Below are 23804 nucleotides of genomic sequence, written 5' to 3'. Positions count from 1 at the left end.
GAATACAGCATATTTGATTATTCACGAGGACAGGGTCGTGTTGCGTCCTCGTCCAAGTTTTCTGCCTAAAGTAGTCTCAGGTTTTCACCTGAACCAAGATATTGTCCTACCATAGTTTTTTCCAAAACCATGTTCTAGGGAAGAGAAGTCACTACATTGTCTTGATGTGGTGAGAGTGGTCAAGGTCTATTTAAAAGACAACTGCTCAGATCCGGAAGACTGATGTCTTATTTATGCTGCCAGGGGGTCCTAGGAAAGGACAGACAGCATTGAGCGCCACAATTTCTAGGTGGATTCGGTAAGTTGTAATTCAGACTTAGGGTTTAAAGGGTAAGAGTCCGCCTTTTCAAGTCAAGGCGCACTCTACCAGAGCAATTAGTGCTTCTTGGGCAGTGCATCACCAGGCCTCCATGGCTCAGATCTGTAAGGCCGCAACTTGGTCTTCAGTACATATATTCACCAGGTTTTATCAGGTGGATATAAAAAGGCATGAGGCTATTGCCTTTGGGCGCAGTGTGCTGCAGGCATCAGTATAGGTCTTCAAGTCTGTGGGCGCCCTGCGGGTTGTGTCTCCCACCCCTCAAATAGCATTTGCTATGGGACGTCCCATATAGTTAATAACTATGGCTCTGTGTCCCGTGATGTATGTTAAAGAAATAGGATTTTTATAACAGCTTACCTGTAAAATCCTTTTCTGGGAGTACATCACGGGACACAGTGGTTCCTCCCCTCTTTTGGGATTTGTGTATATTGCTTTGCTACAAAACTGAGGTACTCCTGGCAGAAAGAGGGGTTATATAGGGAGTGACCTTCCTGTATTAGGTGTGCCAGTGTCCATTACCTGAAGGTGCCTATATACACATATAGTTAATAACTATGGCTCTGTGTCAAAGAAAAGGATTTTACAGGTAAGCTGTTATAAAAATCCTATTTTTTTCACCTTGTGGCTGAAGCTCAAATCAGCCATGGCCTGAACATCCACCTGGTAGAATGTATGAACCGAGCACCAGGTGGCAGCCTTGAAAATCTTGGAAGCAGATACCCAATGCCAAAAAGCCCAAGGGACAGCAACTCCGGTGAAAAGGGCTCAGAGAGCAAGGAGGAACACTGTCAGCAAGGCCATCAACCCCGGAGAGGAGTTGTCCGATTCATTTGGCAATGGTGAACAGGAAGCAAGACACCCTCTGAGGGACCACAGGTAGAACAAAGGGGGACTTGCAAACAGTGGCTGTGCTGTCAGGTAGACCCTGACCACATCCAAGCAATCCCAACCATGACACTACCTGCCTGGAGTTTGCATGTTCTCCCTGTGCCTGCGTGGGTTTCCTCCCACACTCCAAAGACATGCAGGTAGGTTAATTGGCTTCTGTCCAAAAACTGGCCCTAGTATATGAATGGGGACCTTGGTTGTGGGCTTCTTGAGGGTAGGGACAGATGTGTGTGTGCAATGTACAGGGATAGGGACAATTGTAGACACTCAAGTTGAACTGGATGGACTGGTGTCTTTATTCAGCCTTACTATGAAACTATGAATGTAGGGCAATTCCCTTGTCATGTTTTGGGGCAGGACAAAGGGAAGGAATAACAATGTCCTCAATGAGGTGGAAGGAAGAGACCACCTTAGGTAGGAAGGAAGGTTTTGGTCTCAAAAAGGCCCTTTACAAGAAAGAGCTGCCAAGTCAGAAGAAAAGATGAAATGGCCACCAGAAAAACAACATTACAAGTGAGGTTTTCCAATGGAATAGCTCCAACTGGTTCAAAGGAAGGCCTCGGAGAGTGGCAGGTAAAGAACCCAAAGTTACACAGGAGGTTAACTTGGGGGATTTATATGGACAATTCACAGAAGATATGTCTTTACAGGGGAATGCGAGGCAGGACTGGGAAGAAAGATGGAATTGGCCTTGGGCTAGTACATCTGGTGTGCTTGGAAAAGGCCAAGGCTCGTCTGTTAGAAGTCCAGTTTAGTACTGCAAGAGCGGTGGAACTCTTTCCTCTATATTGCAAAGCATTTGAGGAAGGATCTTCATTGGAGGGAAGGCATATACCTGCTTGAGTTGAGTCTAAGGAATCAGAGCATCAACTGCAAAGCCTATAGGATGCCTGGTCTTAGCTACAAAATTGTTCAGCTCGATTTTGAAGCTGGAAGCTAGGATGGCCCCACCTCACAGTTTGTTTCCCAGGATTTTGAATGATTTGGGTGCAGACCACTCCCCTGAGTCTAAGCATTGATGGCTTAGGAAGTTTATCTGCCAAGTATCCACTTAAGGGGAGATGATGGTCAAGACAGCTGGAATGCGAGCTTCCACTTAGGGTAGCTTGACTTCTGGTGCCCCTCTGATGGTTTATGTAGGCCACAGCTGTGTCACTGTTCGACTACCTGGACTAGGTGACCTTGTAGAAGGGAGTCTCAGTGGTGTAGAGATAATCTGATGGCTCTCAGTTCCAGAATGTTTATGGGAAATTTGACTCCTGTGGGACCAGGTCCCCTGGACACTCAGTGACTTGTAAATTCCACACCAGCCTGCAAGGCTGGCATTGTCACTATGTTCCAGGGTGTGCAAAAAAAAGACTTTCCCAATCCAAGTGCAAGATTGGAGCTCCACCACATCAACCTGTTGCTAACTACACACATTGCACTATGTGTAGGTGAGCAGCTAATGCAGGAGCAACATTACAGGCCAGGCCCACATAGTGGGGTTTGGGCATGGTCCCCAAGTTACACAGCGAGGGTAACTGATCTGAAAGATGATAGATATTCAAGGGCAGTAAGCAGTCAGAGAGAAACAACTGAATGGTTTAAAAAGAAAAATATATCTCCAGAGGAGACTAGCAAATAAACAAAGTCTCAGTGGGCGGGGTTTATGCCCCCCTCTAGGGGTAGGCATAGTAAGTTTTTTTTTGCCAATGTCCAATCATCTGAAGGTAGACTATATACAAACCCATGGGCTATGAAAACAAGTCCTATGTCCTCTACAGAAGGATTAATATATATAGTGCATGATGATTTTAATTTCTAAAGCCTACAATGACAAATGCTGGCCGTGTAACACAGCAAAACAGGATAAATTATTTAGGGTGAATACACTTTTTTATTAGGGGGTTGACCAGATGTCGGAAGCAGATGAGAATCAAACTCCTGTGGCTTAATTCCAGCATTTGTTAGAGTTCTCTTGGGTGTGACAATCCCACACACCTTACATTAAAATGTAGCTCTTCTATGAAACACTAATGTATTCATGCATTTTAGCATTTATAAGCAAGCAAAAGCCTGTCTGTTTATTTTTATCACAAAGATGCATGACAACCAATTTTGTGCCTTTAACCACTTCCCGACCAGCACACGATGATGTACGTCGACAGAATGGCATGGGCAGGCATATTGGCGTACAGGTACGTCCAATATTCAATGCCGCCCTGGCATCGGGAGAGTGCCGCCGGCGGCGCGCTCCCGCGCTGGTCGGGACCCCCGTGAGTCCGGTCGCGGGACCCGCGGACTCTATCGCCACGGGCATCCCCGCGATCGTCTCACGGAGCGGCCGAATGGAGGAAATGCTGTGTAAACAACATTTCTCCATTCTGCCTAGCAACTAGTGACGCTGATCTCTGCTCCATGTGATTGGAGCAGAGATCAGTGTTCACTAAATGAAAGCCCAACCCCCCCACAGTTAGTAACACACCCCTAGGAACACTTAACCCCTACACTGCCACCCACTGGTTAACCCTTTCACTGCCAGTGTCATTTACACAGGAATCACTGCATTTATATAGCAGTGATTACTGTATAAATGACAATGGTCCCAAAAATGTGTCAAAAATGTCCGATGAGTCCCCCACAATGTCGCAGTCACAATAAAAATCGCTGATCGCCGCCATTACTAGTAAACAAAAAAAAAAAAATAATAAAAAATTATTAATAAAAATGCTACAAAACTATCCCTATTTTGTAAACGCTATAACTTTTGCGCAAACCAATCAATAATCGCTTATTGCGATTTTTTTTACCAAAAATATGTAGAAGAATACGTATCGGCCTAAACTGAGGGAAAAAATTTTTTTTTTATATATTTTTGGGGGATATTTATTATCAAAAAGTAAAAAATAATGCGTTTTTTCAAAATTGTCGCTCTATTTTTGGTTATAGCGCAAAAAATAAAAACCGCAGGGGTGATCAAATCCCACCAAAAGAAAGCTCTATTTGTGGGAAAAAAAGGACGTCAATTTTGTTTGGGAGCCACGTCGCACGACCACGCAATTGTCAGTTAAAGCGACGCAGTGCTGAATCGCAAAAAGGGGTCTGGTCTTTGACCAGCAAATTGGTCCGGTCTGCAAGTGGTTAATAAGCTATTATACTATTAGATTATAACTCTTTAGCCCAGATTGTCATGAAAAAACCCAGTGTACATTAAGGATTGTTACAATATGGTTAACTCACCTTTGATGCAGGCTCCTGTCTACTGCTTGGGGTCCACTGTCCATGCCACGCTACTATGAGAGGAGGCAGGCTGCTCACATTCTACTGGCTCAGTCTGAAAAAAAACTTTCATGTTATACACAGACATTTTGAGGCAAGCACTGATCCAAACATTTCTGGGAAATTAAGACTATATACACTGCAGACATTTTTGTGACTAAGGAAAGGTGACAATGAAGTGCCGAAATAAGGTTTTCGGTTGGTACCTTATCCTATCACTGGGCATATTAGAGCTAGTTCAGCAACTCTTCACAAAATTATGGTTACACTCAGGAATGGAGAACAGCTGTAGTTAAAGGTTAAGTTCACCTTTAAAAATAAAAAATAGATGCACATACTTGTGCATTTTTTTTCCCGGGACCCTTCAGAGCATTGCACCCACAATCAGTAGATTGCAGGAGCCTGACATTGCACCCGCGGACAAGCCCTACATTTTTTTTACCTGTACCTCTTTATGTGATGTTTGAAAACTGTAAGGCTACTTTCACACCGGGACATTGGAGGCGTCGGCTGTAAAGCACCTCTAAAAGCGGCGCTTTACTGTTTTTGCGGAGGTCTTCGACCGCAAGCAGAGTGCTTTAAACGCCCGCTAGCAGACAAAAAAGGGTTAAAACTGCCCGCAAAGCGCAGCTGTAGCAGCACTATGCTGGCGGTTCAGCGGTGCTGCCCACTGATTTCAATGGCAGGGGGGCTTTAGGAGCGGTGTATACACCACTCCTACAGTGCTGCAAAGATGCGGCTTGCAGGACTTTTTTTGGCGTCCTACCTGCGCATCGCTCCAGTGTGAAAGCACTCGGGCTTTCACACTAGAGTGAGAGCAGAGGCTCTTTACAGGCATTATGCAGGCGCTATTTTTAGCGCTATAGCGATTATAAAGCACCTCAATAGCGTCAATGAACTATGAGAGCACTCACCAGCACTCTTGCAGTTCAAAGAGAACTACAATCCATCTGCTCGGCTAGAGGAGCTGCAACTGGAGCCTGAAGTGTCATCTCGACAGCAGCAAACAGAGGAGCTCAGCGATGGCAATAAACACAGGGATTGGATGACGTGCCTGTCACAAGTGGACTTTTGTGAGGGTACCTTTTAACGGTTTTTAAAACATAATAAAGGGTTGCTGTACTAGGAGCCTGTGCACTCTTGTCTAGGTTGGCTGTCGTCCTTAAAAAAAACTGAGTCACAATCCCGAGTGCTTTTTTCCTATCTGGTTGCAGCCAGGTATGAGTCATTAATCGCTGATGAGTAAACCATACTGCTACTATTGGAGGGGTAGAGACTCCTAGGCTGTAAAGATATAGGAGGCGGGACACATCTGGAGTCGCCTGGACTGTCATACTAAGGACACTGCCTCCGTAGGTGGATCAGACCGCTAGTCTCAGACTCACTGGTCTGCCTACTACAGTGAGCAAGGATTGTATCACTTCCTGCTCGCTGTAAGAAAAACCACAGCGGAGTTGTGACAAGACTGGTGGCCAGTGAAATAAAAGGCAAAGCGGCCATCAGTTTTACAAAACAGAAGAGAAGGGAAATAACCCTGTGTTTTGAAAAATGCATCTGCTATATCTCAGAAACTACAAAGCCAACCTGGACTACATATTTTAGGAAGGTATGAAAACCGGATTAAAAAAGTAAAAAAGTTTTTGCCTGCAGTTCTGCTTTAAGAAAAGAAAGGAGATCGATCTCTCTATATCTATATAAAAAAGTGATACTTTTTATAGCTCTAAAGAAGGGGGAAGTTTGTCGGAGCCCAGAAACAGGTTGGCTGTTTCACATGTTTTTTTGCTGTGAACGTCCCCTTTTGCATATTTAAATGGAGCTTAAAGCGGAGGTCCACCCTAAAGTGGACCTTCCGCTCATTGGAATCCTCCCCCCCCCTCCGGCGCCACAATTGCCACCTTTCAGGGGGGAGGGGGGTGCAGGTACCTGTACAGTACAGGTATCTGCACCCACTTCTGGCGTAGATTATGCAGAAGGTACGCCCCTTTCCGCAGAATCGACACCCCTTTCCGAAAGTCCCCCGCTGCCTGCTGGGAAACACACGGATCCCAGAGACAGCGGGGACCATCCTTATTGTGCAGCGCGACTCGCGCATGCGCAGTAGGGAATCGGGAAATGAAGTCGAAAAGGCTCCACTTCCTGATTCCCATACCCAAGATGATGGCGGCAGCACCCGAGAGATGATCGAGAGATCAGCTTCGGGTGCCGACATCGCGGGCGCGCTGGGCGGGTAAGTGTCATTATTTTAAAAGTCAGCAGCTGCTGTATTTGTAGCTGCTGGCTTTAAAAAAAAAAAAAAAAAAAAAAAAAAAAAAAAAATGCGGAACTCCCGGCGGACTCCCGCTTTAATGCTTTTGCTTTTCCACTTTCAACCATTGTCATGTATATAAGTAAATCACCACAGAGCAGCAGGATTTGCTCTAATTGTAGACATCAAAATGTAGGCTGCAGATAAAAGTTGTCCAAAAATTATTACAACTGCTTTATTGAGACATACAGCATGTGTAAATAAAGCTTACGGACGACATTCCAAGAATGTTTTTTTTTTTTTTACCAACTTGAATTGGTACAGCCTTGTATAGATTGTATGTACACTCAAGGATATCAGTTTACCAGGACCGCATATGACATGTGCAATATTAATACGGGCTTAAATTGCCATTACAAAACAAGAATTGTGAATTGGAGGTCAATCTGCATTGCAAAATGAATAATTTTTTTAAGAGAATAAAGTTTTATTGAAAAGTGTGGCACAGTGACAATGAAAGGTCAGCAGAATACTGAAATTACAATATTACATTAGACAACAATGATTATTGTAGCTAACAGCATTAAAAGGAAACGTAAAAAGTGTAAGTAAACCCCCCAAGGAAGCTGCCATCTTTTCCTCTGTTTAATCTACAACTACCATGATGCTGCACATATGATCAGTTATGACACCAGCGATTGGATGATTTTCAGTTTGGTTGAGAGCACAACCAATGGGAGTGTTACATTTATGGCACATGCTGGAAATTAAACTCTTTTACGGATGGGTTTACTTCCACTCTAACTAAGAGGGAGGAAAGAAGCTGAACCCCATGCCAGTGCAGACTCAAGTGCTAAAAACTCCTTATTCCACAGTAGTCAGGTTTAGTTAGAAGTCCAACAAAATGGTGCATTAGGTGGCACTTTTTCCATGTAAAATGTGGGAAAAGAGAGCCATACAAGGAGAGAGAAGAGGCAGAAGCTATAGAAAAGAGTGTCCGATGAGCACAGTCCTAAAGAGCAACGGCAATTGCCTAGTTGCATAGGAAAGACAAAAAGGCAATGATACCATTGTGTCAGGAGTTTGTGATTCTTTTCCTGTGCCTCTGAAGCTAGTGTTATTTTAAAATTGAGGAGAAAGGCTATGTTCCAACCCTCAGGGGAGGGACTAAATCCTAGGTCTCGCTTCCAGTCTCGGATATAAAACGGGCGATTAGGGTAAGAATGCAAGAAGACGACGCCGTAAATTTATATGTATACAGCATGGTGTCAGCAAGGCATAGCTCCTTAAAGAGGAAGTAAACCCTAATGGGTTTACCTCCTCTTTGATTCCCTGCAAAGGTAAAGCATAATGGACTACTATGCATCGCATAGTAGTCCATTATGTGTCACTTACCTGACACAGGAGCCAGCGAAGTCACCGCCGTCCCCTTGTGTACGGAGCCTCCATCTTCTTTGTGGGTCTCGCTGCTCTGGCGCTGTCATTTGACGGAGCCGCGATGACGTCAATCCCGTGCATGCGCACGGGAGCCGCCACTCGCTGCACGCTGCACCTGCGAGCCGCTGTCTACAGCGTATGCCCAGTAGACAGCGGTGCCTGTCTTTTGGCAAATATCTACTAAACTGTGTAGGTTTAGGACATATTTCTTGGACCTACAGCTAAGCCTTAATCTAGGCTTACCTGTAGGTCAAAATGGTTTGTAAGGGTTTACAACCACTTTAAATGGATTCAGGTCTCTGAAGTCATTCCCTGTCAGGCTCATCATAAAAGTGTTGAAGTTGTAAGTATGGCAACCACTGTCCTCGTCATGGGTGGGACAAGGGTGCAATGTCTCACAGGGGTTTCTAAACTCAATAGCAGGAAGCTGCTTTGCTAACATTGTCAGGGCTGCCAACCACAGTCTGTGAAGCCTTGAGCACTCAGTGCAGAGGCTCTACTGGATATAATGCAGATGCCATCACTTACCTTAAGTTCACCTTAACAAACAAAAAACAAATGGCATATTTTTTGCAGTTAAAAAAAATATGCATTTTGTTTGTTAGGGACCTGTAAAGCATTTAACGCCATGGTCCTGCAGACTATCAGTTTGCCCATACCCCCGATACGAGCAAGCAGTTACAATTGACAGGAAGCTCAATAAACTACCACAGCGCCGTGGCAGTTCATTAACCACTTCCCACCCGGCCAATGCATATATACGGCCGGGTGGGAGCCGTCTACTCCTGGACGTTCAGGAACGTCCTTCAGGAGTAGCGGGATCGCGCTCGCGCAGCGGCGCGATCCCGATGTGCTCGTGTCACCCGGACACGGCACATCTCAGATCGGCAGGAGGGCTCTGTGATTGGCCCTCCTGATCACATGACGGCCGTGTCCAATCACGGCCGTCATGTGATGTAAACAGCCGGTTGCTAGGCAATCGGCTCTCCTCTCCTCACACGGAAGTCACCGCTTAGGAGAGGAGAGCAGAACGCTGCAGCCGGCTGATGATCAGTGAGTATGGGCTGCTTTTTACAGCTTTTTACTCACTGATCATCAGTGTAGTGTAAACACACAACACACCACACAGTACAAACACAGTCCCCACATATGTCCCCAAAACACACATGTCCCCAAATAATAAAAACACATGTCCCTAATAATAAAAACATGTCCCCCACATATGTCCCACTAAAATCACATGTCCAAATGATTATCTGCACACATATGTACGTGATCACCTGCACACATATGTACATGATCATTTGCGTACATATGTCCGTGATCACACAAACCAATTATTATACACTTGACGGAATTTTTTTTACCAAAAACATGTAGCAGAATACATTTTGGCTTAAATTTATGACAAAATTTGATTTTATTGGATTTCTTTTCAAATAGAAAAAAGAAAATATTGTTTTTTTTCCAAATTTCCGCTATTTTTGCGCTTATATCGCAAAAAAAAAAAAACGGAGTCGTGAATAAATAACACCAAAATAAAGCTCTATTTGTGCGAACAAAATGATAACAATTTCATTTGGGTACAGTGTAGCATGACCGCGCAATTGTCACTGAAAGCGCTAGAGCGCTGAAAGCTGAAAATTGGGCTGGGAAGGAAGGGGGTGAAAGTGCCCTGTATTGTAGTGGTTAAGAACTACAAGTGGACAGCCCCAAAGGGGGAGCCCCACGCACAGCCACATTTTTTTTAGATGGCGACAGTTATCTGGAGTAAAAGATCCCCCACTAGCTTTCAGAATGGGGAATCAGGGGAGAGTGGGGGCTGGTGCATATGTAACATGTTACACCCTGAATATGGGTGTAAAGTGCAACATGTTACAAAAGGTGAACTTTTCCTTTAAAGTAAAACTAAAGGCAAAACTTTATTTTTTGTTTTCATTTTAGATAGAGTGGCGATGGATTACCTTTTTCACTGTCTATGACTTTGATAGGGAAATTCATACTCTCTATTTAATTTCAATCTATTTATTGGTTCATCCTCTCTATTTGAGCTGTTTATCATTATCAATGAAAGTGAAAGTAAAAAAAACCCCCAAATTTTGGGTTGTTCCGAGAAAAAAAATAGGAGGGGCAAACTTCCTATGGGGATACAGCTTCTGGTGACCTGGGGGGGCTGGGTATTCTCTTAATTTGCAGGGATTTTCTCCCATTTCCTGTTTTGGCTATGGGACAGGAAGTGAAGGTAAGGCTCCCCAACAGGACACAGATGGCAAAAATAAAAAAAAGAGAAAAAATAAAAAAACTTAAGTCCTTTTCTGCATACTGATTGAAGGTCAGTAATTCAAAGTCTTTAAGCAGACAATGGTCTCTTTCACTGCACAATTATACAAAAACAGTGCTAGAAACAGTTGCTTATAAAAAAATTTAATAAACAAATAAAAATAAAATAAAAAGATCAGTTTATGGCCACCCTAAGGTCTCATACATAAAAGCATTTACAGTATGCAGCTATGTGCATATCTAATGCACTAGATCAAGGAAAGAAAAATACTCCAATACTCACATTTTGCCTCCTTATGCTGCCACGTGGCTTAGGAACAGGCTTTGATGGTCGGGAAACAAGAGCTTCCGGAAGACGGGATTTCTGTGCCTGAATGGCCAACTGATATGCAACTTCAAAAGCCTGGCCTAAAGTCAGAATTATTTCATAGGCCTGGTTCTGTATTGAAACAAAGACAAATATAATTTAAGAAAATATGTAATAGAACGGAAAGGGTCTTGATTTTAACCAAAGTTGAAAACTATTCTAAAACATGCAGACAGATATTTGTCTATTAAACAGAATTTACTTAGAACGGCATTAAAAATACAGTACACTACAACCAAGTCTATGCAAAACATTCTTTTGGAGCAGCAGTTCCCAACTTTATGTAGACCAGGGTCCAGTAAATTCTTCTAAAACCTCACATGTTCCAACAGTTAAAATATAGGTGAAAAAAAAAAAGAGAAATTTTGACTTACCAGTGAATTTAATATCTTAAAGAACAGTACAGGACCGAGGCAGAGTATTTATACACCATGGGTTATAACTATGTACCTTCATGTAATTGAACACTGGCAAAGCCTCAGGTGACATGGCCCCTGGGCTTTGCTTATAGCCCTACCCCACGCCAAGTTCTCAGTTTTGTAGCAAGCAACGCAGAGTAACCAAGGAATGGCAGAGAGGGTGGGCTGTGTCCTGTAGTGTACTCAGATATGGAACTTACAGTAAAGTTAAAAATTCCTCTTATCCTAATTGTACAGTACAGGACAAGCATTACATAAGAAGAGTGGTCAACAATGAGGCAAATATAGCTGCCAACAGGCCTAAACAATAAAAGGTCAGAGGTTCCAACATCAAATTCCTGCTGAGGGAACCATGCGGTCTAAAGTTACATTTGCAGAAGATTGGATGTCCACCTGGTAAAAGTTTAAAGTATGAATAGATAACCACGCAGTGGCCTTAGACAACGGAGAAACAGAGGCTTGATCTGAAAATACTTAGGAAACTCCCATTGGTCTGGTAGAATGGGTGCATAAAAATGCAGGAAGAGAATGTAAGCGTTTGCAATTAATTATATTCCCTGTCCATCATGCAGTGGTGGACTTCAAAGCATGGTGGGCCTTGTGAGGTTCATCCTGGTAATGTAGAGATTTCTGGATGCTTAGGAGTAGGGCATAAGAATGGTAAGGTTTCAGAATTCCATTTTAAAATGTCCTCATTAAGGTGGAATACCGAAAAAAAAAAAAACTTTGGGAGAAAGGATGGCCTTGGATGCAAGACAACGCAGTCTGTGTTATGTAGGGATGGTCCCGATGTTCGAGTCGAACGTAACAATTTGGGGTGTTTGCGGCAAATTCGAAAGCCACGAAACACCCTTTAAAAGTCTATGGGAGAAATCAAAAGTGCTAATTTTTTTAATCAACAGAAACAAAACTTTATTGAAAAAACACCGGGCATTACATGATATATATCCCACATGTATGACATGTAGGTGCATATAAAGATATCAGGAGCCTTAATTCTCATAACAATAGAGATGTAACATCGTTTTGCAAGACAATATTGACATCATACAACCATGTAGATAGAGCAGTACAATGGTCTAGTGTTCACTCAAGAACCCCAAAATCAAAGTAAAATGGCAATAAGAATTGAATTATTACACCAGCCAATAGCATAGCACTCAGTATGAAGATCCGTCAGTCACGTAAAATAAATCACCCTATATTACACCGCCTGTTCCACCGCACAATGTCCCATCAGCTTCTTTATGTGTCCAATTAGCCCAGCAGCAACCTATCCCGAGCCAGCTGTGGCGGAGTCACTTCTGGGGAATCTAACCAGTTCTGCCATATATACTTCTTTGGTGATTTTCTGTGTCGATAAGTGTTTTTTTTCCCGGATGAGAGTAGCATTAACCATTTGGATCCATTGCGCCTCCCTTAGGAAACGTGCCGACAGCCACAAATGGGCAATCAACTTCCTGGCCAAGTATAAGAGTCTTGTGAGGGTAAAGTATACTGAGGGAAAGTAAAGGTCTTCATCCAGGCTACCTAGTAAACAAACCAGTGGTTCCAGTTTAAGCTGAACCTGAAAGATACTGTTTATTCTAGTGATAACACGACTCCTGTATCTCACCAGTTTGGGACAATGCCAAAGCATGTGAATGAGATCACCAGAGTGTTCAGTTCAGCGTAAAAATGGTTCCGCCAGATAGGGGTCTGTCAGAGATACCCCAACAGTCCCAATGTGGTTTTGACCCTTTTCCATATTTTCATCAGTGACCAAATTATAGGACAGGTGGAGGGTACACTAGGGAAGCCCATCTCCATATGCGACAAGGCAGAGTAGTCCGCATCAGGGCCCAGAAGACGACCTCTGGAGGGGATCCGTCCCGTCTCGAGATCCCAACCCGTAAAATTTTGCATCTGTGCCGCCAGGTAATACATTTGAGGATGCGAGACCGCCCACCCCCCCGATCTTTAGGTAGTTGTAGCGTGGCCAGTTTAATTCTCGCCACTCCCCCTCTCCAAATGAGAGCTCTAAATTGTGAATCTATGCGACAAAACCAGTATTGTGGTATCCATATCGGGGAATTGTGTAAAATATATAACAGCTGTGGTGTCCAGATCATTTTTATGAGATTAACACGGCCAGTCACTGACAACGGCAATCTACGCCAACTAGCCTGGTTTTGCTGAAATGTTTGTATTATAGGTTTTAGATTTAGGGCTATGTAGTCTTGTGTGTCCCCAGTCACCACTATTCCCAAGTATATAAAAGATGAAACCACTTGTATTTGAGATACGGCCACCGGCAAGGGTGCCGGTAACGGATCCAGCGGCAGCAGAGCCGACTTATGACAGTTTATGGCAAAGCCCGATAATTGTCCAGACAGATCAATTAAGCGCATTACTGCTTTCAAGGAGCCGTCAGTATCTCCCAAATACAGCAGGGTGTCACCTGCATATAAGGAAATTCTTTCCTCCTCCTGACTTCTGCGGAAGCCCGTTATGTCAGGGGAGGTCCGAACCTTAGTCGCCAGAGGCTCCAGTGCAAGGGCAAATAGCAGGGGGGATAACAGACACCCCTGCCGAGTGCCATGAAACAGGGGGAAGGGTTCCAAAAGGGAGTCATTTATCCTTATCCTGGCCACAGGGGCAGCATACAACAGCTGCACCCATGAGATAAAGTCATCACCCAGACCAAAGCATCACGACACCTCCCACAGATACTTCCACTCCACCCGTTAAGGATTTGTGGGTTAAGGAACAAACTTCGGATATTTTCTGCCGTTTAGTTAGCCGGAATGAAGCCAGACTGGTCAGAATGGACCAGTCCTGCCACTACTCCCGAGAGTCTAGTGGCCAATACAAGTGCCAACAGTTTAACATCTGCATTAAGCAGGGATATAGGCCTATAGGAGTCGGGCTGTAGTGGGTCCATGCCCGGCTTTGGTATCACTATAATAATGGCCTCGGTCATAGAGGCGGGTAAGCTACCTGCTTGAAGGGCTCTGTTGAGGGTTTTTAGTAGGTTAGGAAGAAGAGTGTCCCCACACTTCCCTATGTTTCTGTGGGCAAGCAGTCAGCACCCGGGGCTTTGTTATTTGCCATCTGCGCTACCGCCAGTGATAGTTCTTCCAGCGTCAACGGTGCATTAAGGGTTGCCCGACCCTGCTGTGACACCTGGGGGAGAGAGCACTGGTCTTGAAAATGGGCTAGGTCCTCTTGTGTGGGATGCACCTTAGACGTGTAAAGGTCTTTAAAGAATTCCGAAAACACATCAGATATGAGAGCTCTATCTGTAACTGTTGCGCCGTCTATATTTTGGATAGCCTCTATATGGGACGTGCCCTGCTGTGTTTTCCCCCTCATTAAAATATTTTTGCTGTAGAAAAAAAACTCTTGTTTTCCGCAGCAGTGGTGGAGACTTGTTGATATAAGGTTTGTGCTTCCTGCCACTTATGCTCTGACTCCAAAGAAGGGGTTGCAATGTATCTTTCCTCCGCCCTGGCAGCCTCGTCCATCACCATATTCTACCACTCTTGAGTTTTAGTCTTAATTGCATTAATTTGTTTAATAATTAGGCCCCCGAGGTAAGCTTTTAGGGTATCCCAAACCACCGCCGGTCCAGCTGTGTCCTGGTTAAGATGCACAAACTCAACCAGAGCCCTGGTTATTGGATCGGTGCTCGATAATATTGTGAGCCAGAAGGGGCTTATCATCCATTATTTACGCTGCAGGGACAGTGATATTGTTATAGTAACACTTACAGTGGAGTGATCGGAAATATTCCGTGGAGCATATTTCACAGATTCAGTTAGTGCCCTTGCCAAGCCATTAGTTAAAATGAATAGACATAAATCTATGCGGGATAAGCATCTGTATGATGCAGAGTAACAGGAATAACACTTCACAGTTGGATTCCGGTCCCTCCACACATCTCTCAAACCAATCTCCAATAGGAATCGTGCAAAGGGGGTGTGGGCATCTGGGCTGGGGGGGGGGCAACCCCATGCCTAGACGAGAATTTATCCAGTTTTTTATCTAATACATTATTGTAATCTCCCAACACCCACACAGGGACGTTTGGGTATATGGCCATAAATTGAGCTAATTGTTTCAGACTGTCAAAGAAGAAGGGTGGAGGGACATAGATATTGGCAATTATACATGTCAGACCCGTTATTTCACAGTAGAAATAAATATCGCCCGATTGTCTATGAAGGAGTGTGGTAAATGAAAATTGGCCACCAGCGAAATTAGTGTATTGACACCTCTCGAGTAAGCAGTGTGGGTGGAGTGAAACTGAGTGGGGTATCCACGGTTTTTGAGTGTAGATATGGAGTTAATTTGCAGATGAGTTTCCTGCAGGCGAATCACTAATGGCTTATACGCCTTAACAGTGGAGAAAAACGCCACCCGCTTCACTCCATCACCCAGCCCCCTCTCATTCCATGAAACTATAGTACAAACATTAGACATAGTAAGGCACATGAATAATCATTGACAGGAAGCCTTGTCGGGTGTAGAGGTTCGCTCAATGGCATTCCACGTCGCCACCACAGCTTTTAGAAAAAACGTTCTGTATCTGACAAATTGAATATATGCTAATGACGGTATCTGCCACACAAACATAGCTCTGGCTGGTAAACCATTAAAAATAGTGAGTTATTCACTCTGCCAACAGCAGAGGTCAGTATAAACAAAAAAAACACCTACACTTAACGTGGGACAAAAAAAACAACAAAAAAGGGATATGGGTAGGAGAACAATGGTCCGTGCATCCTGTGAACAGCAAGGACACCCGGTATAGGATAGAAAAGATTAAAAAGGAGTGTGGGGGGGGAGGGGTTGCGTAGACGTTTCTTCACTTCAGTGAACTTGGCTCTGCAAAGTTGTAGATCAGCAGAGAAGTCCGGGTAGAAAGATATGTGAGCATTATCTATTTTTATAATGGCACCTCTGGTCCTGGCTTGGTACAGGATCGCATTCCGATCTTTAAAGTTCAGCATTTTTAACAGGAATGGTCTGGGACGTTCTCCAGGTTTAGGCGGCCTAGGCACAATTCTGTGGGCGCATTCCACCACAAACATAGGGAAAAAAAAAAAAAAAAAAAAAAAAGAGTCCTCACCTTATGTGCTAATCAGCCAGTTCTCAAACGCCACAGGGTACTTGCCCTCAGCCCGCTCTGGTATGCCTACTGCGTGGATATTATTGCGTCTCTGCCTATTTTCCATGTCCTTTAAGCGGGCAGTAAGGCCAGTGATAATAGATTGCATATGGTGGACTTTTCTCTGGAGGGGGGCAACATCATCCTCCACATTGCACAGTGGCACTGGAGGACAGAGTGAGCAATCACACAGCGTCTGCATGTCCTGTCTAACCATATTCGGTTCAGTTTTACTCCCTTAATCTCATTAGTCAGTATATTGATAGAGGTATTGCAGGAGGTCACTGTTGCAAAAATGTCTCTTAGGGTCGGTTCAGGTGTTTGATTATGTTCTGTCAGGGCCCTGGGAGCCATTTCAGGAGCAGGTGCACTTACTGCGTCCCATGAGGAAGCCTGTGCATCATCCATCCACACTTGTCCTTTTGCTGGGGAGTCTGTATTGGAAGTTTCCAGGAGCTATGAGGGTGTTTTTTGCATGCCTCCCTTCCCCAAAGCTCCAAACATTCTCATTGGCGCCTCCTTGGCTGATCGCTGGGTCTGGGTGCCATCTTGGCCGCCATGCTCTGTGGCCTGCTGGTTTTGCTTTCCGCTTTTGCGGGACATATTCACTGCCGCAACGCGGAATAAATTACACTGCCGGCTTACGGAGGTGGAGAGGGACCCACCGTAAGCAGTGAGTGGTGCAGGCGTGAAAGGGTTATTAAATTCAGGGTAAATGCTCAGGATATCGGCGGAGCTCTCACCCTGTGCTGCCTATTCCATCCGCCGCAAGCCACGTCCCAAAAGTACTAATTTTAAAGGCTTATATGCATGGTATTGTCATAAAAAGTGTTTGGGGACCTGGGTCCTGCCCCAGGGGACATGTATCAATGGAAAAAAAAAAAGTTTAAAAAACGGGAGCATGATTTTAATAATGCTTAAAGTGAAACAATAAAAGTGTAATATTCCTTTAAATTTTGTACCGTGGGGGGGGGGTGTCTATATAGTATGCCTGTAAAGTGGTGCATGTTTAACGTATTTAGAACAGTCTGACAGCAAAATTACATTTCTAAAGGAAAAAAAAGTCATTTAAAAAGTAATTTAAAAAGTACTCGCGGCTATAATAAACATAAAATGTAATTGATAAAAACGGCATGGGATTCCCCCACAGGGGAACCCCGCACCCGCCCTACAGGTCTGGGATGGATATTAAGGGGAACCCAGCACCAAATTTTAAAAATGGCGTGGGGCCTCCCAAAAATCCATACCAGACCCTTATCCGAGTACGCAACCTGGCAGGCTGCAGGAAGAGAGGAGGAGACGAGAGAGCGCCCCCCCTGAACCGTACCAGGCCACATGCTTTCAACATTGGGAGGGTGCCCCCCAAAGCACCTTGTCCCCATGTTGATGGGGAGAAGGGCCTCATCCCCACAACCCTTGGCTGGTGGTTGTGGGGGTCTGCAGGCAGGGGGCTTACCGGAATCTGGAAGACCCCTTTAACAAGGGGACTCCGAGATTCTCCCCCCCCCATGTGAAAATGGTAAAAAAAAAAAAAAAAAAAAAAAAACAAGGACACTACACGCCTTGGGACAAGTGCTTTATTAAAAAAATAAAAAACTGTCCCACGGAGTCGTCGTCTTCTCGCGCTCCGACGGACCAAAAAAAAGCCACCTACGATGGGCCTCTCAGGTGACAGTTTTTTTTATAACTGAGGGCAGGGCCACACGATGACATCGCTGGGTGATCACGCCCCCATGACGCACAGGGACATCCCTGTGGTTTTGCCGTAACGTCAGGGGGGCGGGGTCACTCTGTTACATAACTTTTGACTGAAAAATAAAATTGTGTGTTAAGTTCTCTACCATGTCCATGTTACGTTGACAGCCAATTTTCATTAAATGAGGCCCATGTAAAGCCAGTCTTCTTTCCCCATCTTTTTACCTCCCACATAGTAACTATGCTACAAGGTGGGAGGTAACTAATACTGGTAAAAATTATGAAAGTGGTTGCAAAGTCTACAGTTTTTTTTTTTTTTTTTTAACCTTGATACATTCTCTGCATTAAGGTAAAAAAATAAAAATAAAATAAACCCTCATGTTTTGCTCTGCCCCAGCTCCTCTTAATTACTTACCTGATCCAGTGCTGTGCACAAGCTCTCTCTTTCTCCTCATTGGCTCAGATACAGCAAAGGGAGCCATTGGCGCCTGCTGCTGTCAACCACAGCCTGTGAGGAGCGGGGCTGAGCCTCACTGTCTGTGTCTATAGACTCAGGCTGCGTGGCTTGAGATCAAGCCCACAGATGTGCCACAATAGAAAGTAGCTTCCTATGGTGGCATATTGAGAAAAAGGAAGAGCCAGGAGTGCTGGAGGAGGACTGGATGGCAAGAGCAGGCAAGCATAAACTCCATCTTGTTCATTCATAGTCAATTACCACTATTTTATACCTTTGCTAACCTCAACACTCCAGTCCTGGAGTAACTAAAAGAGTCAACATATAAACCCAATTAAAAAATGTTTGTTCAAACTACAGAATTTTTAGGATTATTCAATATTCCCCTGTGACTTGCGGGTTTATCAGTATTATGTTGAAAAAAACCAGACTGGATTTCTTGCTGCATCAAGTATGCAAACCAAACAGTATGCAAACCAAATAGGACCAAAGAATTTAAGAAATGCTGAAACTTTTTTTTTTTAAATTAAACATTTGCCCAAATTCCTCAGATGAGTTTACTTCATGATAAGTTTCTAGAAATCTCAGTTGTTATGGATACCCACAAATGACCTTAAGCTTTACTGAAATATTTCAGTCCCCAAATGATACTGCCAGGTATGCAGGTAAATGGATTATAACCTTTCATTACCAAGTCTATTTTCACACTGCATATTCCCCTCCAGGATATAACAATTCCTCTTAATGGTCACTCCATAATCATGCGGGGGTTACTAGAACTATTGGGCTGTCAAAGGCTCTCAACAAGAATCCTCGTCTTCAATAAATCTACTCTAAATCTAATTTAATTAGCTGAAACACAATTCATAAGGCTGTCTATTTGTTTATTCCCACCTTCACTTATTCCCCATTACCAAAGTCTTCTCTGACCGTATACTATTCTGTCAGCAGGTTTTGAGTATGTGTTGATGCACTTCTGAGATCATTATAATACATTGAAAGGTCCATTTGGCCTCCAGTCAACTTCCTTTTGACCGGCTTTGAGCTGGACTTGCATTTCCACATATGAAAATACCATTACTGCTTATTCCATAATTATCCTCTTCGATACATCCTCTTACAATACTAGACTGCAATGCTGAATATTAATTTGAATGTAGAACATAACTTTAAATATTTCATTATGTTCAGAAATTACAAAAATAAAATAGCGCTTTGTATTTCTTTACAGGTGGGCAAATCTGGATTTGCAGCAAGAGCATCAGGGATCTACCGTAGAGCTGTTTGTGCTAAATAAAATCCTACTAGCAGAGAGATCAGATTATGCACATTGCTGAATGACTTTGAAAATAGCCAGAGGAGAGACCTTATGGTTTATTCACTCTGATAATATAAAAATAGCAAAATGTCTAGCATACTCTATTAAAAAATTATAAGGAGAGCTAGATTTTTAACGATTATTTAAAAAAGAAAAAAAAAATAGTTAACTTAAAAAAGATCAAATAAAACTGCTACTTTTTTTGTTGTCATTAGTTATTGGCTCAAAGATGCCTAAATCTCCTTAAGTCAGTTCACACAAGTGTATTGCAGTACTTTTGATTATTGACATTTTGTTTGTATTCATTACCATTAGAGCCATTGTTGACACTGGTAACCATGCAATCCCCTGAGGAAGCCATTGTTTGGCGAAAAACATGTAGGAACGTGACATGCATCAGTGATCACTTCATAGATATGGATACTTTGGCCAGTATTCGTGTGTATGTGTATATATATATATATATATATATATATATATATATATATATATATATATATATATATATTATACACACATACACACTTTGCTCCTCCTTTTATTTACCCTATTTTCTGTAATGTATCATTGTAATAAAATTTATAAATGCACTTTTTTTGCAGGTAAAAAAAATTCATTATTTTCTGCAGTGAAAGCCGATAAACTCTGACAGTAAGAATCCATGAACCACCACAGCACTGTGATAGTTTATTGGGAACTACAATCTGACAACTGTGAACTGCGAATTAATGAAAACAGCCGGGTGGGCAGAGAAGATGCCCCACTAGCGGGGCCGGTCCTTTCATACTTTCGTAACATGTTACATATTACACCCTTAATATGGTTGTAACATATGTATGAAAGATGAACTTTCTTTTAAGCAGCCATTCATTTTGAATTAATATCCAATTTTGAATTTGAACTAGGAAATGCAGCATACCATGGCTAAGATGCAACTTTTGTAAAGCAATTCATCCTCAAAAATTAAAATTAGAGACGTTAAGGCTGATGTCATACTAGCAATACTTAGCTGGTGACAACACGTCAGCACAGATTGCTATTTAAAAAAAAGTTAACACTCACCTGTTTTCAGATGTCACTCCTTTGCTGGGCCGAAAGCAAGCCATCACTGGCGAGAGACATTCTGCAGCATTTGTTAGCTTCAGAATGACAACTCGCTCATGTGGATAGCGAGAGGGACACATGAAACCACGTAACTACTTTCTCTTTTCTTAGCTAAAAGTAGAGAACACCTTCAGTGTTTCTGCTGTGAAAATTGAGGATAAAATCTTCTAAAGTGACTGCAGATATTGAGGTGGGAACTAAACGTTAAGGTTTTAAACCTCTTAACCGATTGTTAGGAATATGTAAATGCTTTAATATCTATCACCCTGAACCAAGGTTGATAAAATGACACCTAAAATTCTTTATGAATTATCCCATCTTCCTTTTTAATTGTGAAATATACAAAGATGTATGTATGTATGGCTCACCACATCGGCAGTGCTGAACACATGGCAGTAATGTGGCTGGCTACTGTCAGGTCCTTTGTAATATAGGCAAAGGTACATAAGTCTTCAGGAGCTGAGCCGCACAGGATATGTTTCGAATTTCATGTTCTGCGATTCATTCTGAAAGAGAAAGATTTAAAAGAGTAAATAAAAAAGGTAAAAAATATAGTAAAGGCTTTATACGTCATGTGAAGTATAAACACATATTAAAAAGTGCATGTACACAACAATTACAAAACAATTGTGTTTCTCTCAAACACATAAGCCATACTACAGTTTGAATAAAAATGATCTAAATGCAAAAGCCTAGAAGGACTTAGAGCTTCTCACTAAAGTTGCACTTGTTAAAAGGAGAATCCCAATTATTGATATTTTGCACTACTGCATATTTATACCAGGGACCCCCGAAACACTGTAGAAGGCACCCTACTACAGTGATCTCCACTAGATTCTGGTTCCGTACCAAGCATCCCTGCTGCATTGTGAACACTCTAGTTTGCACAAAAACAAGTCAATCAGAATTAAAGAAGTAAAAAATAACCTGATTTGATGCATCAATAAACTTGACACCTTTGTAGCTGATGGAAAGAGTGATTCTTGGAGTTTTTTTCATCTGCTCCGTGGACTTCTACAAACAGATATTACAGATACATTACATTCTGTTGTACCCTATTTTAATGCACACTCACTTTAAAGAAAGTACAAGAACTCACCCTCATTTGGCACAGGCATCTTGGGTGGACTCTGTCCCTCTTAAATCTTTGATAAGCATTGATCCTAAATACTGGCATACAAACAGGTCATTTTATGAAACTAATGTACAGAGAATGATATTAACTAAAAAAACAGGCAGGCAATACTTTTAACCTAATGTTCAAACCTTATTAAAATACTCACACTGGCTTCATAACTGCAGGACTCAAAAATTAGCTTTTCCGGTTTGGTGCTGCCAGTTCTGTAGTGGTGCATATGAGGTGGATGAATTTGGTGGTCTTAATGTTAACCTAGAATGTTAACCTAGATTCATCCTATAAAAAAAACAAATACCAAATATCAAAACATAACAAATCTAGAATATATATTAATAATAAACTTGAAAGCATCAAAAGGACACAATAAACCGATAATCCTAAAGTCTCACAAACAAGTAAATCCCAGCAGTCCTAAATCCCTCCCCCTCTGCCGTAACAACATGCATCATCAGCACAGGTCCAATGCTACAGAGGAAACGGAGAAGATTCCCACAGCCTGTATCCTGGCTGACACACCCCCAGCCCTATCTCAGGCAAGCATCTGGCGATTGACAAATGCCATAAATACAAACTCCTTACCCTTTTGTCTCCCTAAGAGCAACATTGTCGAAAAGTGGCAGGGTGAGGGTTGCCGACAATACAGTGGGGGGTTTAAATCAAGCTATGCACTGCAGAGACTTTCTCTTAAAAGGCCAACTACCCTTTCATTCATAAATAAACAAACATTCTTAACCAAAATAAAGTGTATAACCATTACCTTTCCAGTTCAACCTACAGCCAATAAAATTTTCTAAAATGGTCGTTAAATTCAAAAATGGCTTCTTTGTACTGTATTGCATTTTGCAAACTTTAGGCTTACAAAACTCCCCCAACCCCCCCAATAGTGTAATTTTCTGCTCAGGTGATCAGTTCAATGCTGTTCAACAGTTTTTCGCTTATTAGGACATTGCAACTGATCACCTGAGCAAGAAACCCACTCAGAACTCAAAGTAGCTCCGCAGACCAGCATTTAAGCCAAATCAAGCGAAGCAGCACCACCGCTGATACTGAGGCTCTAGAAAGCAAAGAGGATGCATCACAGACATACTTAAGGCCGTGCACCAACTGGTCTGCCAGTTCGACGCAGACTGGGGAAAATTGTTCCTTCCCCAACTCATGGTGCAACACTTAGCCCATTCAGTAAGCGTTTGTGACACCAGGGCCGTGGCCAACACCAGCTGCATTGCTGACTCCACCACCATAAACATGGACAGGGCAACCGCCTCGGCCCTTCTGTCGACAGGGTCCTTGAAATCAGGGGACCCTTCTACCGGAATCGTGGTTACCTTATTTAATCTAGATACCGGGGGGTCAACAACCGAAGGAGATGTCAATTTTTTCAAGAAACTCTCCTCAAAGGGGTAACACACCGCCATTCGTCTCGGGCCTGAAAAGGCCCGCTGCGGGGTTCCTCACTCCTTGTAAATAAACTTATCAAAATAAGTTAAATACGGAAACACCTTAGCAGCGTGGGCCGGCTTTTGGGACCCAAAGGGGACCAACACCTCTGCAGATGCCCCCGCCGTATCCTCTATCTGTATTCTGCACCACTGTGATAAGTGATCCTACTATCACTTTCTCCAGAGCTAAACCGGACGCAGAGCCTTCCTCACTGTCCGAATGGTTCTGGTCCGCGCCCTTTGAAACATCAGAACAGGGGCCGTCTGCCACAGCGGGATCAGAGT

At 43.1% G+C, this 23804-nt stretch overlaps 1 protein-coding gene across 1 annotated transcript in view; it reads right to left on the bottom strand.

The window, feature by feature from the left end:
* Positions 1-23804, bottom strand: part of ANKS1A (ankyrin repeat and sterile alpha motif domain containing 1A) — a 171607-nt gene that overhangs the window by 10902 nt on the left and 136901 nt on the right. Inside the window, 10 exon segments of the mRNA XM_077484450.1 lie at positions 4433-4526; positions 10717-10872; positions 21311-21355; positions 21358-21401; positions 21404-21440; positions 21870-21956; positions 22032-22112; positions 22226-22267; positions 22269-22337; positions 22339-22356. Of these exon segments, the coding sequence (XP_077340576.1) occupies positions 4452-4526; positions 10717-10872; positions 21311-21355; positions 21358-21401; positions 21404-21440; positions 21870-21956; positions 22032-22112; positions 22226-22267; positions 22269-22337; positions 22339-22356 (654 nt within the window). The 3' untranslated portion in view covers positions 4433-4451.

This window comes from Lithobates pipiens, unplaced genomic scaffold (genome assembly GCF_037356315.1).
Source record: "Lithobates pipiens isolate NorthernLeopardFrog02 unplaced genomic scaffold, aLitPip1_a1.2 Scaffold_16, whole genome shotgun sequence".
NCBI classification, from domain to species: Eukaryota; Metazoa; Chordata; class Amphibia; order Anura; family Ranidae; genus Lithobates; species Lithobates pipiens.
Note: the sequence above shows the minus strand (reverse complement) of the source record. Positions and strands in the feature narration are given on the sequence as shown.